The sequence below is a fragment of the Pan troglodytes genome, chromosome 15, assembly GCF_028858775.2.
Source record: "Pan troglodytes isolate AG18354 chromosome 15, NHGRI_mPanTro3-v2.0_pri, whole genome shotgun sequence".
Classification (NCBI taxonomy): Eukaryota; Metazoa; Chordata; class Mammalia; order Primates; family Hominidae; genus Pan; species Pan troglodytes.
In genome coordinates, this window is record NC_072413.2 from 54,610,704 (window position 1) to 54,625,735 (window position 15,032).

Genomic DNA, 15,032 nt, shown 5'->3' on the forward strand with positions numbered 1-15,032 from the left:
GGACATTTTGAATATTTGGGTCTTATTTAAATCCCAAGGAGAATGATGACTTTTTGGTCTGTTTGTTTAGCAAGCCCTTGGCCAAGTTAATCTCAGGTTTCAAATTCTGGCCTGCCTTCTGTGAACTGTGGTTGCAATACCGGTTCTGTTTCCAAAGCATTTGCAGTGCTATTTGGATTAATCCCATGTGTGTGCTACTGTTACTGGCGGCGAGTGTGTGAGTTACTGGCAGCAAACCCATACAGGGCTGCAGCAACCTCACTTCTTGCCACCTCAGAAGAAAGAATTCAACTGAGGGGAATAAGACAGAAGGAGAGACCAAGGCACATTTTAAAGCAGGAGTAAAAGTTCATTAAAAGCTCTAAAGCAGAAATGAAAGGAAGGAAACTACACTTGGAAGAAGGCCAACAGGTGACTTGACAGACAAGTGCCCCATTTGATCTTTGACTCAGGGTTTTATATGTTGGCATACTTCTAGGGTCTTGCATTCCCTTCTCCCCTGATTCTTCCCTGGGGGTGGGCTGCCCAGATGTGCAGTAGCCTGCTAGCACTTGGGAGGTGAGAATGTGCAGTGTGGGCCAGGTGTGGTGACTCACGCCTGTAATCCCATCACTTTGGGAGGCTGAGGCAGGTGGATCACCTGAGGTCAGAAGTTCAAGACCAGCCTGGCCAACATGGCAAAACCCTGTCTCTACTAAAAATACAAAATTTAGCCAGGCATGGTGGTGCGTGCCTGTAATCCCAGCTACTCCGGAGGCTGAGGCAGGAGGATTGCTTGAGCCTAGGAGGCAGAAGTTGCAGTGAGCTGAGATTGTGCCACTGCACTCCATCCTGGGCTACAAAGCAAGACTCTCTCAAAAAAAAAAAAAAAAAAAAAAAAGAGAGAGACTGTGCAGTGTGTTTACTGGAGTTGTATGCATGCTCACTTGTGTTATTCCCTCACTGGTGGTTTGGCCCTAGAAGGTCATACCGGTTAAACTCTGCTGTTTTGCCTCTTAGTGCACATGCTTGAGCCCACTCATTCAACTCCTGAGATCTTTTCGGGAAGCTGCTGATCACCAGTTTCAGGTGTTTCTATCTATTGGGAAACTGCCTTTTCCTGGTGCTGACTGTGACCAGTTACTATTTTAGAGAAGCAGTGTGACAACTGTCTGACCATCACCTGATGGTTGTCTGAAATTCCTGGTGGGGTTGGGGCAGGACGGCAGAGAGCCCTCTCCTGCCCTGCTCATGCCTGACTAGCTACCTATGGTAACACTACCGGGTACCCAGTCTGGAACCTGGGTGGTGCTCTGTCCTGTGGTTAATTTTACGAACTCTGTTTAGGGTCAGACCTGTGCATGCTCAGCTCAGAGATAAGCTGAGGATACAACTTTATGGCATTGCTCTCTGCATCTCTCTCCTTTCTGTGGTCACCCCATTACTTTGCAGCTTGCTGGGGCCTTCCTTTTTGGTTCTCTAGCCAGAAAGCTGGGGCTTTAATTTCTTTCTTCTGCTGTGCCCTTCCTGTGACTGTGTCTGCATCTGGAGCCAGGCTGAAGGACAGAGAGAGAGAAAAAGCAATGGAGATTTGCCCCACACTCTTGGAAGCACAATGCCTCTGCTTAGAGAGCAGGGTTCCCCTCCCTCAGAGTTTTGGGTGCCTGCCAACCCACCACTATTATCACTATGCTGCTGCCTCCGCTAATGCCACGATGTTGCCTGGCACCTGGGAAAGGAGAGAAAGAAAAAGACCTGGGGGATTCCCTCCACTCTCTTCAAACCTTGGTCCCCTGTGCTACTTCTTGGGCTGCAAAAAATGGGGGGACTTTTCTTGGAGCTTTTTTTGTCCTTATTTGAAACATACTTCTGAGTTTTAAGCTTCCTTTTTTCCCCCATGAGATGGGGGTCTTGCTGTGTTGCCCAGGCTGGTCTCAAACCCCTGGCCTCAAGCGATTCTCCCACCTCGGCCCCAAAGTGCTGGGATTACAAGTGTGAACCACCATGTCCAGCCTCTATTATGCTTTGAGACTGTTAATTATATTAGATATCTCATTAGTCTTCAACAGTTCTGAAAGATAGTTGCCATACCTCTTTCACAAGTGAGAAGACTAAACACAGGTAGTTAAGTAATTTTTCCAAAATCATATAGGTAATAAATGTTGGGGAAAAATCTAAAAATGATCTTTCATGAATTATATTTACTTAACATTTAAAACTTTAAATTTTAAGTACATCATGTATTTTTCTGTTTCCAACAGAAAAGAAACCTTTGTTTGCATAGGAATTCATGAAGGCGACCCAACCTGGAAAAAGAACTATTCACTTTGGCCATGGGGGTCTTGTGACAAATTAGTTCCTTTGGAGATTGTATTCAACCCTGAGGAATGGATTAAACTTACAAAAAATATCTATAACTGGACCGAAGAATATGGAAGGTATGAACAGCAGTTGTATTTTGATGCATATAAACATAGCAGTTTTGAATACCCAAAAAAACTACTACATTTTGAGATGCCTTCTAATTTTTTTTTTTATTAATTGTTAATATTGTTACTTGCTACCCACAAAATACCATAAAACAACAGAAAGAGAACATGTCCTTCTCGTTCTCCTACTTACAGAACAATGGGGAGAGAGGAGGGAAGAGGGTGCTGGTTGTGTGGATACCATGATGGTTAGATGCATGGCACCTTCTACTTCCAAGTCTTTGAATGCTGCATCGTCTACCATCCTATAGCTCATTACCCTAAAAGCAGAAGAGGTTCATTAACTGCAGTTGAACTTTAAAAGGCATTCTGTTTATGATAGTTTCCATACGCACAAACTTGTCATTTTTTTTTTCCTTAAGAATGGCAGATAAATTCTCTGTGAGCGAAGACTCAGCTTTGAGTAGCTTTGTTTTCAGCGTTTCTTGGCATCAATCTGGTTATGTTGTTGGGGCATTACTGGCCTTCCATTAAGCATTTCTACATAGAGCTTAATGTTTCCTATATAGAAAATGAGTCACTATCTAGGCTGCTCTATCTATGGAGTAGCGATTCTTTTACTTGATTTCACACACACACGAAGAGTCACTATCTAAAGAAATGTGCCTCCATTACCTACTTTTAAAGTTATGAATTATTTAAAGATTATATAACCTATTGCTTATAGTTTAAGAGCAACAGACAAGATTATATTTTAAAATACTGTAAAGGTTTTTTGAAAAGTCAGTATGTGCAAATACAGACCACATTGTTGTACGACAGCCAGAGATGGATGATCAAAACACTCTGCAGCCATCCTAAGAAAAAGTCAGAACAGCTGACAACTAGTACACGTACATAACCTTGCTCATTATCCCCATTCTATCAAATATATACATAGTAAGAAAATTTTTAAGAGAAAGAAAAATCAAATGGCTTGGCCATTGTTCTTTGAGCAGCATCAAAGCTCCAGCAGTGATTTTCCAAGCCAGGAGTCCCCTCTCTTCAGGCTGATCCCCTTGTTTCACAGCTCTTTGGCTCTTACCTCTGTCCATAGAGTGACCTACACCTCACCTCTGCCCTGTTGCCATCTAACATGTAGTTCTTATGAACGGCTGGCTCCCCGGATACTTTCAATGTCTTCCTGTTAATCTTCTGTTTGCTCTCTTGAGGCATGGGAGCTAATTATGCAGATTAAGAAGATATTTACCAAAACTCAAACTTCCTTAAAATTCATCTTTTTTAGGAGAACAAGTTTATTAATTTGATCACTGTCAGTATTTCAAGATTCATCTTATTAGCCTTGTCAGATGATAAAACAGTTATGATGTATCCATTGCAAAAATGTAGATGATGGCTGGGCATGGTGGTTCACGCCTATAATCCCAGTATTTTGGGAGGCTGAAGCAGGTGATCACCTGAGGTCAGGAGTTTGAAACCAGCCTAGCCAACATGGTGAAACTCCATTTCTACTAAAAATACAAAAATTAGCTGGGTGTGGTTGTGGGCGCCTGTAATCCCAGCCACTTGGGAGGCGGGGGCAGGAGAATCACTTGAACCCAGGAGGTGGAGGCTGCAGTGAGCCAAGATTGCACCATTGCATTCCAGCCTGGGCAACAAGAGCAAAATTCTGTCTCAAAAAAAAAAAAAAAAAAAAAAAAAAAAGTGGGTGACAGAAAGATATTACTGTTTTCTTGTAACTACAGGTTTGATCCATCTTCTTGGGAATCTGTGGCCAATGAAGAAATGTGGCAAGCGAGGTGACTATTCTACATTTTTGTGTGTGCAGTCTATTTTTAATATGGCAGGGAAGTAGCCTATGGCACTTTTAATTTTGAGAGTAGGGGTGAGTAGTGATAATAAAAATAGCATTTATGAGCAATTATGTTTTTGAGGCACTGTACTAATCATTATACATGAATATTTCAGTTTATCCACACACTAACCTCTGAGGTTATTTTGATCCCCATTTTATAAAAGAACAGACTGGATGTGGAAAGGCTACTTGTCCAAGGGCACACTGCTGCTAGTGATGGAGTCCAAAGTTCACATCTGTCTGCCTCTGGAACACTCATCTAACCAAAGTGAGTGTAATTGATTGAGTAGAAATTAATCATTACAACCTCGCCTCCATTTGTAATGTGCCTGTTAATTAGTTAAGCACTTATTCAGTACTTACTGGAGGCCAGGCACTGGGCTAGGCATTGAAGCTACACATATGAATATGACACAGTTCCTACCCTCATGAAGCTCATAGTCTAATGAGCAGACAGACATGTTAAAGGAGATTGAAATATTAATCTGATGGAGCCTATACTTTCCTGTAGTTCAGAGAGGACAGCTGTCATCCTGTCCTGTATGGAACATTTCATAGTGATGCAACTGCTTCTTTTGGTTCCTGTCATTGTTTTGTTTTGTTTTGTTTTTAATCAAAATAACACTAACAAACTTTGGCCTAAGTATTAATGTAAAAGTCCTAAGTAGTGCAGACGGAGTATCTTGTACATAAGGAGTGCTTCCTTCAGCAAAAATGTATTGATGTCCAGTCTGAGCCAGGGACTGTGTGTACTGAGAACGGTTATGATATAAAGAGCTTATATAAGTTTAAAGAGGTTTTTAAAGAGTGGTCAAGAAATACAGCTGCAAAATAATGATTGCAAATATATATGCTATAGTTTATGCAATAGTATTTTTGAATAAGTAAGTCAGAAAATAGCATATTTTAAATTGTCATTGTAGTCATAGGGACAAATTCTTACTTTAAGGAACTGATCAAAGATATACCATATGTTTGCATAATTCACTGTGATTGAAAGCGGGGAAGAAATCACATAAAAGAAGAAAGAGGTCATTATTTGCACAGGTATTGATTTAATTGGCGTTCTGAATACAACTTGGATGAGTTCATGGGGTCTAAGGGTCTGGCCACCTTGGAAGAACTGGGCACACGTGGCATGAGCTTCGTGATGGGTACCTTCAGGGATGTGTTGGCAGACTCAGCAGGTTTCCCTTTTCCTGGCTTCTCTTGCATAACAATAACATACATTTGGAGGATGAACAATGTATAATAGTGAAAAGTGTAAGCTTTTTTTCTAAAATATTTGGTCATTAGTGTGAATGCAGCATCTTGGTGGATGGGTGGAGGGATTGTTGGTTCAGAGCAAATGTCCATGAATATGAGAGAATTGAAAAGAATGTGCAATTGACTGTATGATTTTAATGAAGGTTCCTATCCCCACCCCCAGGATGAAAACACCATTCTTCATCTTTAACCTGGCAGAAACTGCTCACATGCCTTCAAAAGTGAAAGCTCAACTCTACGCTCAAGCATATGACGTATGTGTATGTTATACTTTTATATGTAGATATAGATATATTTGGTGGGAAGGTGATTGTTCGGGATGGATAGAGGGTATATCACATTAGAATTTTTATTCTTTTATTTCTCTCAATTTGGGTGGTATAAAGCAGCACATATGAACAAATCCTCAGTTGTATCACAATATCCAAAGTAAATGGCTGTGGTAGGCAGAATAATACCTCCCACCCAAAAAAGATGTCTAGTCCTAATCTCCACAACCTGTGAATAGGTTAACAAAGCAGGGGGTGGTGGGGATTAAGTTAGGTGTCTTGAGACAGGGGGTTAGCCCAGATTATCCAGGTGGGCCCAACATAATCATAAAGGTCCTCATGAAAGGGAAGCAGGCAGGTCAGAGTCAGAGAAGTATACATGATGCAGAAGCAGAGGGCAGAGAGAGAGAAACTTGAAGATTCTACATGCTGACTTTGCAGATGGAGGAAGGAGCCAGGAGTAAAAGAGTGCAGGCCACCTCTGGAGGATGTTGGAAACAGAGTCTCCTCTAGAGCCTCCTGAAGGAATGCAGTTATGCTGGCTTTATGACTTCTCACCTTCAGAAGTGTGAGATAATAAATGGATGTTGTTTATTTGTTACAGTGGCAATAGGAAACTAATATAATAGCTTCATTTAAAACAAGTTCTAGCTGGTTACTCTCTCTGCAAAGGTCATGACCCTGGCTACACTTGAAATGATAGGGCCTTGGCTTGTTGAGATTTCATGAGAAGAGATAGAGAGTCATGGAGGGTGGCTCTGTCTTTTAACTGTGTTAACTGTGGCCCCAGGAAGCCAAACTAGCCTTCGGAAGACACAGCCACACTGAAGGTCTTGCACAAATCGGTCCTTTCTGATGGGAAGTGGGAGCAGATACAAGAGGCTTGCTGTGGCACTACTGTAACCAAGTCTCTGCTTTGCTGTGACTTACGGCACTGGCCACTTCAGACACTTGCAGAGTCTGCTCTATAGGAAACTAATATCCTGACAAGGGCCAATGAAAACAGAGGGTAGGACCTGTATATATGAGCAGCTGAGATATTTCTGCCATCTTTAGACTGCTGTGGTTCTACTCAGCCAGGACAAGTGTTTGGTGCTAAGACAAAATAGCATGGTGTCCAATCAGTATGACTACTTTTACTCCTCAATTGTGATTTCTGGTTCCTTATTTATTCACTTATTCATTCACTCACAAAGCATTTCTCAAGCACCCACTCCATAGCAAATAGTGTGTTGGAGACAACTAAGTCTTATCCCTGCTATCAAAAAGGTGGCAGGCTAGAGAGGGAGACGGAAGATCAAGTCCTCAGTCACAGTTCAGTCTTGTGAGTGCTGTGAGAGGCACACAAGGGTGCTACAGAAACCCAGAGCAAGCTGGGAAGTCTGGGAAGTAGGCTGGTGAGGGAGGGAGGAAGGGAAGGCTTCCAGAGAGGATGTCATTGGAGTGTCATCTTGAAAGATCAGAAGGAGCTAACCAAACAGATGGTAGGGCAAGGCAGCAAGAGAGGGAGGGGAGAGCAGGCCATAAGGAGCAAGCCATGGGGGCAAAGGCAGATCCCTCCGAGACACCCCACTTGAGGATAGCAAGATACCTGATTATAGAAGGCAGCACGCTGGAGTTCTGTCTGGCAGTAAGGAGGCCCAGCTTCTAGGCCCACTCTGCCATTAGTTGTCAACTGTGCATCAATGAACCTTTCTCAATGAACCTTTCCAGGCCTTGATCTTTTTTCTAAAAAAGAAAAAAAAAGATCTCCTTTCACTTTCATATCCTGTTCATGTAATAATCCTGTTTATCTCTAATACCTTGTAATTCTATGAAAAACAAGTAGTATTTAGTTGGGAGAAAACTGAGACTTACTGATACTTTATATTCTCATTAGCTACCTCTTCCATGGTCAGTTGTTAGGCTACTACTAAAGCTCATTTGTGGATTTATTGTCCCTTTGGGTCAGAGAGCTCTCCTTTTTTTCAGTGAATACAGATTATTGGTATCTCCTTTGCACATAGTCTCCAGATGTGTGACAATGTTTACAAGACAAATGAGGCCAATTACTTCATGGTAATTACTGAATTACCACCCCCAGTGCTAGTTTTTCAAGAATGTTCTTCTTAGGCATAAAGAATATATTTTTGAATATATTTTTGCTATTTATATTATCCTACTCAATAGCTCATACAGAATATTAAGTTCAGGTGACATCAGGGAGCAGGGCAGGGAGTAGGCAATGCTATAGGAATAAATTGGATAATTTGAAGGTGTCCCCAACTAACAGAATACATCCACCAAGACTAATATCACAGCAACACATGTACATAGAGGAGGAAATATAATTCCACATAATGAAGAATGATGGGCTTCTTAAGATATGGTACATGTGACTTAATAGGACATCTAAAATAAGTTGATAATGTGTCAGTAACAAAATGTTCCAGAAAAAGGTAGCACAGTTGTCCTGCTGCCTGAAGACTAGTAGGTGGGTCGTGAATGAGCCTCCATTCTCTGGAGCAGTTGGGGAAATGCTCCTGGAAGTGTTGGCATCTATTTTGGACTTCAACACCTTAGTGCAGGGTGGTGGGTTGGGGATGGTTAATAGGTACAAAAATACAGTGAGACAGAATGAATACAATCTAGTATTTGATAGCACAACAGGGTAACTACAGCCAACAACATTATGATACATTTTTATGATACATTTAAAAATAACTAAAAGAGTATAATCGGATTGTAACACAAAGAAGGGATAAATGCTTGAGGTGATGGATACCCCATTTACTCTGATGTGATTATTATGCATGGAGGCCTGTATCAAAATATCTCATGTACCTTATAAATATATACACCAACTGTGTACTTGCAAAAATTAAAGTAACAAACATCAATCTAACAGGTCTATATTTGTATAGAAATATGTATTATAGGAGGTGGAGCCAAGACAGCCAAATAGGAACAGCTCCAGTGTACAGCTCTCAGCATGAGCGACACAGAAGACGGGTGATTTCTGCATTTCCAACTGAGGTACCGGGTTCGTCTCACTGGGGAGAGCCGGACAGTGGGTGCAGCGCACCATGTGTGAGCCCAAGCAGGTCAAGGCATTGCCTCACCCAGGAAGTGCAAGGGGGCAGGGAGTTCCCTTTCTCCTAGTCACAGAAAGGAGTGACAGACAGCACCTGGAAAATCGGGTCACTCCCACCCTAATACTGCGCTTTTCCAATGGTGTTAGCAAATGGCACACCAGGAATTATGTTCTGCACCTGGCTTGGAGGGTCCTACGCCCACAGAACCTCGCTCATTGCTAGCACAGCAGTCTGAGATCAAACTGCAAGGTGGCAGCAAGGCTGGGGGAGGGGCGCCCGCCATTGCTGAGGCTTCAGCAGGTAAACAAAGCAGCTGGGAAGCTCGAACTGGGTGGAGCCCACCACAGCTCAAGGAGGCCTGCCTGCCTCTGTAGGCTCCATCTGTTGGGGCAGGGCACAGACAAACAAAAGGCAGCAATATCCTCTGCAGACTTAAATGTCCCTGTCTGACAGCTTTGAAGAGAATAGTGGTTCTCCCAGCATGCAGCCTGAGATCTGAGAATGGGCAGACTGCCTCCTCAAGTGGGTCCCTGACCCCCAAGTAGCCTAACTGGGAGGCACCCCCCAGTAGGGGTGGACTGACACCTCACACAGCCGAGTACTCCTCTGAGACAAAACTTCCAGAGGAACGATCAGGCAGCAGCATTTGCAGTTCACCAATATCCGCTGTTCTGCAGCCTCCACTGCTGATACCCAGGCAAACAGGGTCTGGAGTGGACCTCCAGCAAACTCCAAAAGACCTGCAGCTGAGGGTCCTGACTATTAGAAGGAAAACTAACAAACAGAAAGGACATCCACACCAAAAACCCATCTGTACATCACCATCATCAAAGACCGAAGGTAGATAAAACCACAGAGATGGGGAAAAAACAGCAGAAAAACCAGAAACTCTAAAAATCAGAACACCTCTCCTCCTCCAAAGGAGTGCAGCTCCTCACCAGCAAGGGAACAAAGCTGGACAGAGAATGACTTTGACGAGTTGAGAGAAGAAGGCTTCAGAAGATCAAACTACTCCAAGCTAAAGGAGGAAGTTCGAACCAATGGCAAAGAAGTTAAAAACCTTGAAAAAAATTAGACAAATGGATAACTAGAATAACCAATGCAGAGAAGTCCTTAAAGGACCTGATGGAGCTGAAAAACCACAGCACGAGAACTACGTGACAAATGCACAAGCCTCAGTAGCCAATGCAATCAACTGGAAGAAAGGGTATCAGCAATGGAAGATGAAATGAATGAAATGAAGCAAGAAGACAAGTTTAGAGAAAAAAGAATAAAAAGAAACAAAGCCTCCAAGAAATATGGGACTATGTGAAAAGACCAAATCTATGTCTGATTGGTGTACCTGAAAGTGACAGGGATAATGGAACCAAGTTGGAAAACACTCTGCAGGATATTATCCAGGAGAACTTCCCCAACCTAGCAAGGCAGGCCAACATTCAAATTCAGGAAATACAGAGAACACCACAAAGATACTCCTCGAGAAGAGCAACTCCAAGACACATGATTGTCAGATTCACCAAAGTTGAAATGAAGGAAAAGATGTTAAGGGCAGCCAGAGAGAAAGATGGGGTTACCCACAAAGGGAAGCCCATCAGACTAACAGCAGATCTCTTGGCAGAAACTCTACAAGCCAGAAGAGAGTGGGGGCCAATATTCAATATTCTTCAAGAAAAGAATTTTCAACCCAGAATTTCATATCCAGCCAAACTAAGCTTCATAAGTGAAGGAGAAATAAAATCCTTTACAGACAAGCAAGTGCTGAGAGATTTTGTCACCACCAGGCCTGCCCTAAAAGAGCTCCTGAAGGAAGCACTAGTACCAGCCACTGCAAAAACATGCCAAATGGTAAAGACCATAAAGGCTAGGAAGAAACTGCATCAACTAATGAGGAAAATAACCAGCTAATATCATAAAGACAGGATCAAACTCACACATAACAATACTAACCTTAAATGTAAATGGGCTAAATGCTCCAATTAAAAGACACAGACTGGCAAATTGGATAAAGAGTCAAGACCCATCAGTGTGCTGTATTCAGGAAACCCATCTCACGTGCAGAGACACACATAGGCTCAAAATAAAGGGATGGAGGAAGATCTATCAAGCAAATGGAAAACAATAAAAGGCAGGGGTTGCAATCCTAGTCTCTGATAAAACAGACTTTAAACCAACAAAGATCAAAAGAGACAAGGCCATTACATAATGGTAAAGGGATCAATTCAACAAGAAAAACTAACCTAAATATATATGCACCCAATACAGGAGCACCCAGATTCATAAAGCAGGTCCTTAGTGACCTGCAAAGAGACTTAGACTCCCACACAATAATATTGGGGGACTTTAACACCCCACTGTCAACATTAGACAGATCCATGAGGCAGAAAGTTAACAAAGATATCCAGGAATTGAACTCAGCTCTGCACCAAGCAGACCTAATAGAGATCTACAGAACTCTCCACCCCAAATCAACAGAATATACATTCTTCTCAGCATCACATCACACTTATTCCAAAATTCCAACCACATAGTTGGAAGTAAAGCACTCCTCAGCAAATGTAAAAGAACAGAAATTATAACAAACTGTCTCTCAGACCACAATGCAATCAAACTAGAACTCAGAATTAAGAAACTCAAAACCACTCAACTACATGGAAACTGAACAACCTGCTCCTGAATGACTACGGGGTACATAACAAAATGAAGGCAGAAATAAAGATGTTCTTTGAAACCAACGAGAACAAAGACACAACATACCAGAATCTCTGGGACACATTTAAAGCAGTGTGTAGAGGGAAATTTATAGCACTAAATAGCCACAAGAGAAAGCAGGAAAGATCTAAAATTGACACCCTAACATCACAATTAATAGAGCTAGAGAAGCAAGAGCAAACACATTCAAAAGCTAGCATAAGGCAAGAAATAACTAAGATCAGAGCAGAACTGAAGGAAATAGAGACACAAAAAACCCTTCAAAAAAATCAATGAATCCAGGAGCTGGTTTTTTGAAAATATCAACAAAATTGCTAGACCACTAGCAAGACTAATAAAGAAGAAAAGAGAGAAGAATCAAACAGACGCAATAAAAAATGACAAAGGGGATATCACCATCAATCCCACAGAAATACAAACTATCATCAGAGACTACTATAAACATGTCTATGCAAATAAACTAGAAACTAATCTAGAAGAAATGGATAAATTCCTGGAGACATACACCCTCCCAAGACTAAACCAGGAAGAAGCTGAATGTCTGAATAGACCAATAACAGGCTCTGAAATTGAGGCAATAATTAATAGCTTACCAACCAAAAAAAGTCCAGGACCAGATGGATTCACAGCTGAATTCTACCAGAGGTACAAGGAGGAACTGGTACCATTCCTTCTGAAACTATTCCAATCAATAGAAAAAGAGGGAATCCTCCCTAACTCATTTTATGAGGCCAGCATCATCCTGATACCAAAGCCTGGCAGAGACACAACAAAAAGAATTTTAGACCAGTATCCTTGATGAACATTGATGCAAAAATCCTCAATAAAATACTGGCAAACCGAATCCAGCCACACATCACAAAGCTTATCCACCATGATCAAGTGGGCTTCATCCCTGGGATGCAAGGCTGGTTCAACATACACAAATCAATCAACGTAATCCAGCATATAAACAGAACCAAAGACAAAAACCACATGATTATCTCAATAGATGCAGAAAAGGCCTTTGACAAAATTCAACAACCCTTCATGCTAAAAACTCTCAATAAATTAGGTATTGATGGGACATATCTCAAAATAATAAGAGCTATCTATGACAAACCCACAGCCAATATCATACTGAATGGGCAAAAACTGGAAGCATTCCCTTTGAAAACTGCCACAAGACAGGGATGTCCTCTCTCACCACTCCTGTTCAACATAGTGTTGGACGTTCTGGCCAGGCAATCAGGCAGGAGAAGGAAATAAAGGGCATTCGATTAGGAAAAGAGGAAGTCAAATTGTCCCTGTTTGCAGATGACATGATTGTATATCTAGAAAACCCCACTGTCTCAGCTCAAAATCTCCTTAAGCTGATAAGCAACTTCAGCAAAGTCTCAGGATACAAAATCAGCATGCACAAATCACAAGCATTCTTATACACCAATAACAGACAGAGAGGCAAATCATGAGTGAACTCCCATTAACAATTGCTTCAAAGAGAATAAAATACCTAGGAATCCAACTTACAAGGGATGTGAAGGACCTCTTCAAGGAGAACTACAAACCACTGCTCAATGAAATAAAAGAGGATACAAACAAATGGAAGAACATTCCATGCTCATGGGTAGGAAGACTCAATATCATGAAAATGGCCATATTGCCCAAGGTAATTTATAGATTCAATGCCATCCCCATCAAGCTACCAATGACTTTCTTCACAGAATTGGAAAAAACTACTTTAAAGTTCATATGGAACCAAAAAAGAGCCCACATTGCCAAATCAATCCTAAGCCAAAAGAACAAAGCTGGAGGTATCACACTACCTGACTTCAAACTATACTACAAGGCTACAGTAACCAAAACAGCATGGTACTGGTACCAAAACAGAGATATAGATCAATGGAACAGAACAGAGGTCTCAGAAATAATGCCACCTATCCACAAATATCTGATCTTTGACAAACCTGACAAAAACAAGCAATGGGGAAAGGATTCCCTATTTAATAAATGGTGCTGGGAAAACTGGCTAGCCATGTGTAGAAAGCTGAAACTGGATCCCTTCCTTACACCTTATACAAAAATTAATTCAAGATGGATTAAAGACTTACATGTTAGACCTAAAACCATAAAAAACCTAGAAAAACCTAGGCAATACCATTCAGGACATACGCATGGGCAAGGACTTCATGTCTAAAACACCAAAAGCAATGGCAACAAAAGCCAAAATTGACAAATGGGATCTGATTAAACTTAAGAGCTTCTGCACAGCAAAAGAAACTACCATCAGAGTGAACAGGCAACCTACAAAATGGGAGAAAATTTTTGCAACCTACTCATCTGACAAAGGGCTAATATCCAGAATCTACAATGAACTCAAACAAATTTACAAGGAAAAAACAAACAACCCCATCAAAAAGTGGGCGAAGGACATGAACAGACACTTCTCAAAAGAAGACATTTATGCAGCCAAAAAACACATGAAAAAATGCTCACCATCACTGGCCATCAGAGAAATGCAAATCAAAACCACAATGAGATACCATCTCACACCAGTTAGAATGGCAGTCATTAAAAAGTCAGGAAACAACAGGTGCTGGAGAGGATGTGGAGAAATAGGAACACTTTTACACTGTTGGTGGGACTGTAAACTAGTTCAACCATTGTGGAAGTCAGTGTGGCGATTCCTCAGGGATCTAGAATTAGATATACCATTTGACCCAGCCATCCCATTACTGGGTATATATCCAAAGGACTATAAATCATGCTGCTGTAAAGACACATGCACACGTATGTTTATTGCGGCATTATTCACAATAGCAAAGACTTGGAACCAACCCGAATGTCCAACAATGATAGACTGGATTAAGAAAATGTGGCACATATACACCATGGAATACTATGCAGCCATAAAAAATGATGAGTTCATGTCCTTTGTAGGGACATGGATGAAATTGGAAATCATCATTCTCAGTAAACTATCACAAGAACAAAAAACCAAACACCGCACATTCTCACTCATAGGTGGGAATTGAACAATGAGATCGCATGGACACAGGAAGGGGAATATCACACTCTGGGGACTGTTGTGGGGTGGGGGGAGGGGGGAGGGATAGCATTGGGAGATATACCTAATGCTAGATGACGAGTTAGTGGGTGCAGTGCACCAGCATGGCACATGTATACATATGTAACTAACCTGCACAATGTGCACATGTACCCTAAAACATAAATAAAAAAAAAAAGGAGAAAAGAAAAAAAAAAAGAGAGAATGGAATTAGCCAGGGATTAAAGCCTATATTCTCCAGTAAAAAAAAAAAAAAATAGAAAGAAAGAAAAAAGAAACTACCATCAGAGTGAACAGGCAACCTACAGAATGGGAGAAAATTTTTGCACCTTACTAGACAAAGGGCTAATATCCAGAATCTACAATGAACTCAAACAAATTTACAAGAAAAAAAAACAACCCCAT

The 15,032-nt window shown here is 41.4% G+C and overlaps 1 protein-coding gene and 1 long non-coding RNA gene across 10 annotated transcripts in view; one reads left to right on the forward strand and one right to left on the reverse strand.

Moving 5' to 3' along the window:
* TMEM260 (transmembrane protein 260) overlaps window positions 1–15,032 on the forward strand; it is a 72,808-nt gene that overhangs the window by 50,686 nt on the left and 7,090 nt on the right. For 2 of the 9 annotated variants that reach the window (XR_010150951.1, XR_010150949.1), the window contains exons 13-16: window positions 2,241–2,417; window positions 4,154–4,207; window positions 4,428–4,531; window positions 5,693–5,783. Coding sequence is in view for 3 of the 9 variants with exons in the window: in XM_009427850.5 (XP_009426125.1) it covers window positions 2,241–2,417; window positions 4,154–4,207; window positions 5,693–5,789 (328 nt within the window). In the remaining 6 variants the exon portion in view is untranslated. Of the gene's footprint in view, window positions 1–2,240; window positions 2,418–4,153; window positions 4,208–4,427; window positions 4,532–5,692; window positions 5,790–15,032 lie in introns of all 9 variants that reach the window. The other 7 variants (XR_010150954.1, XR_010150952.1, XM_009427851.5 and 4 more) reach the window with 5 other exon arrangements.
* LOC129136984 (uncharacterized) lies at window positions 2,569–7,526 on the reverse strand. Its single transcript, XR_008539010.2, has 2 exons — window positions 7,390–7,526; window positions 2,569–2,728 (listed from the first exon to the last, which is right to left on the reverse strand). It is a non-coding gene; the product is annotated as an uncharacterized LOC129136984 (long non-coding RNA).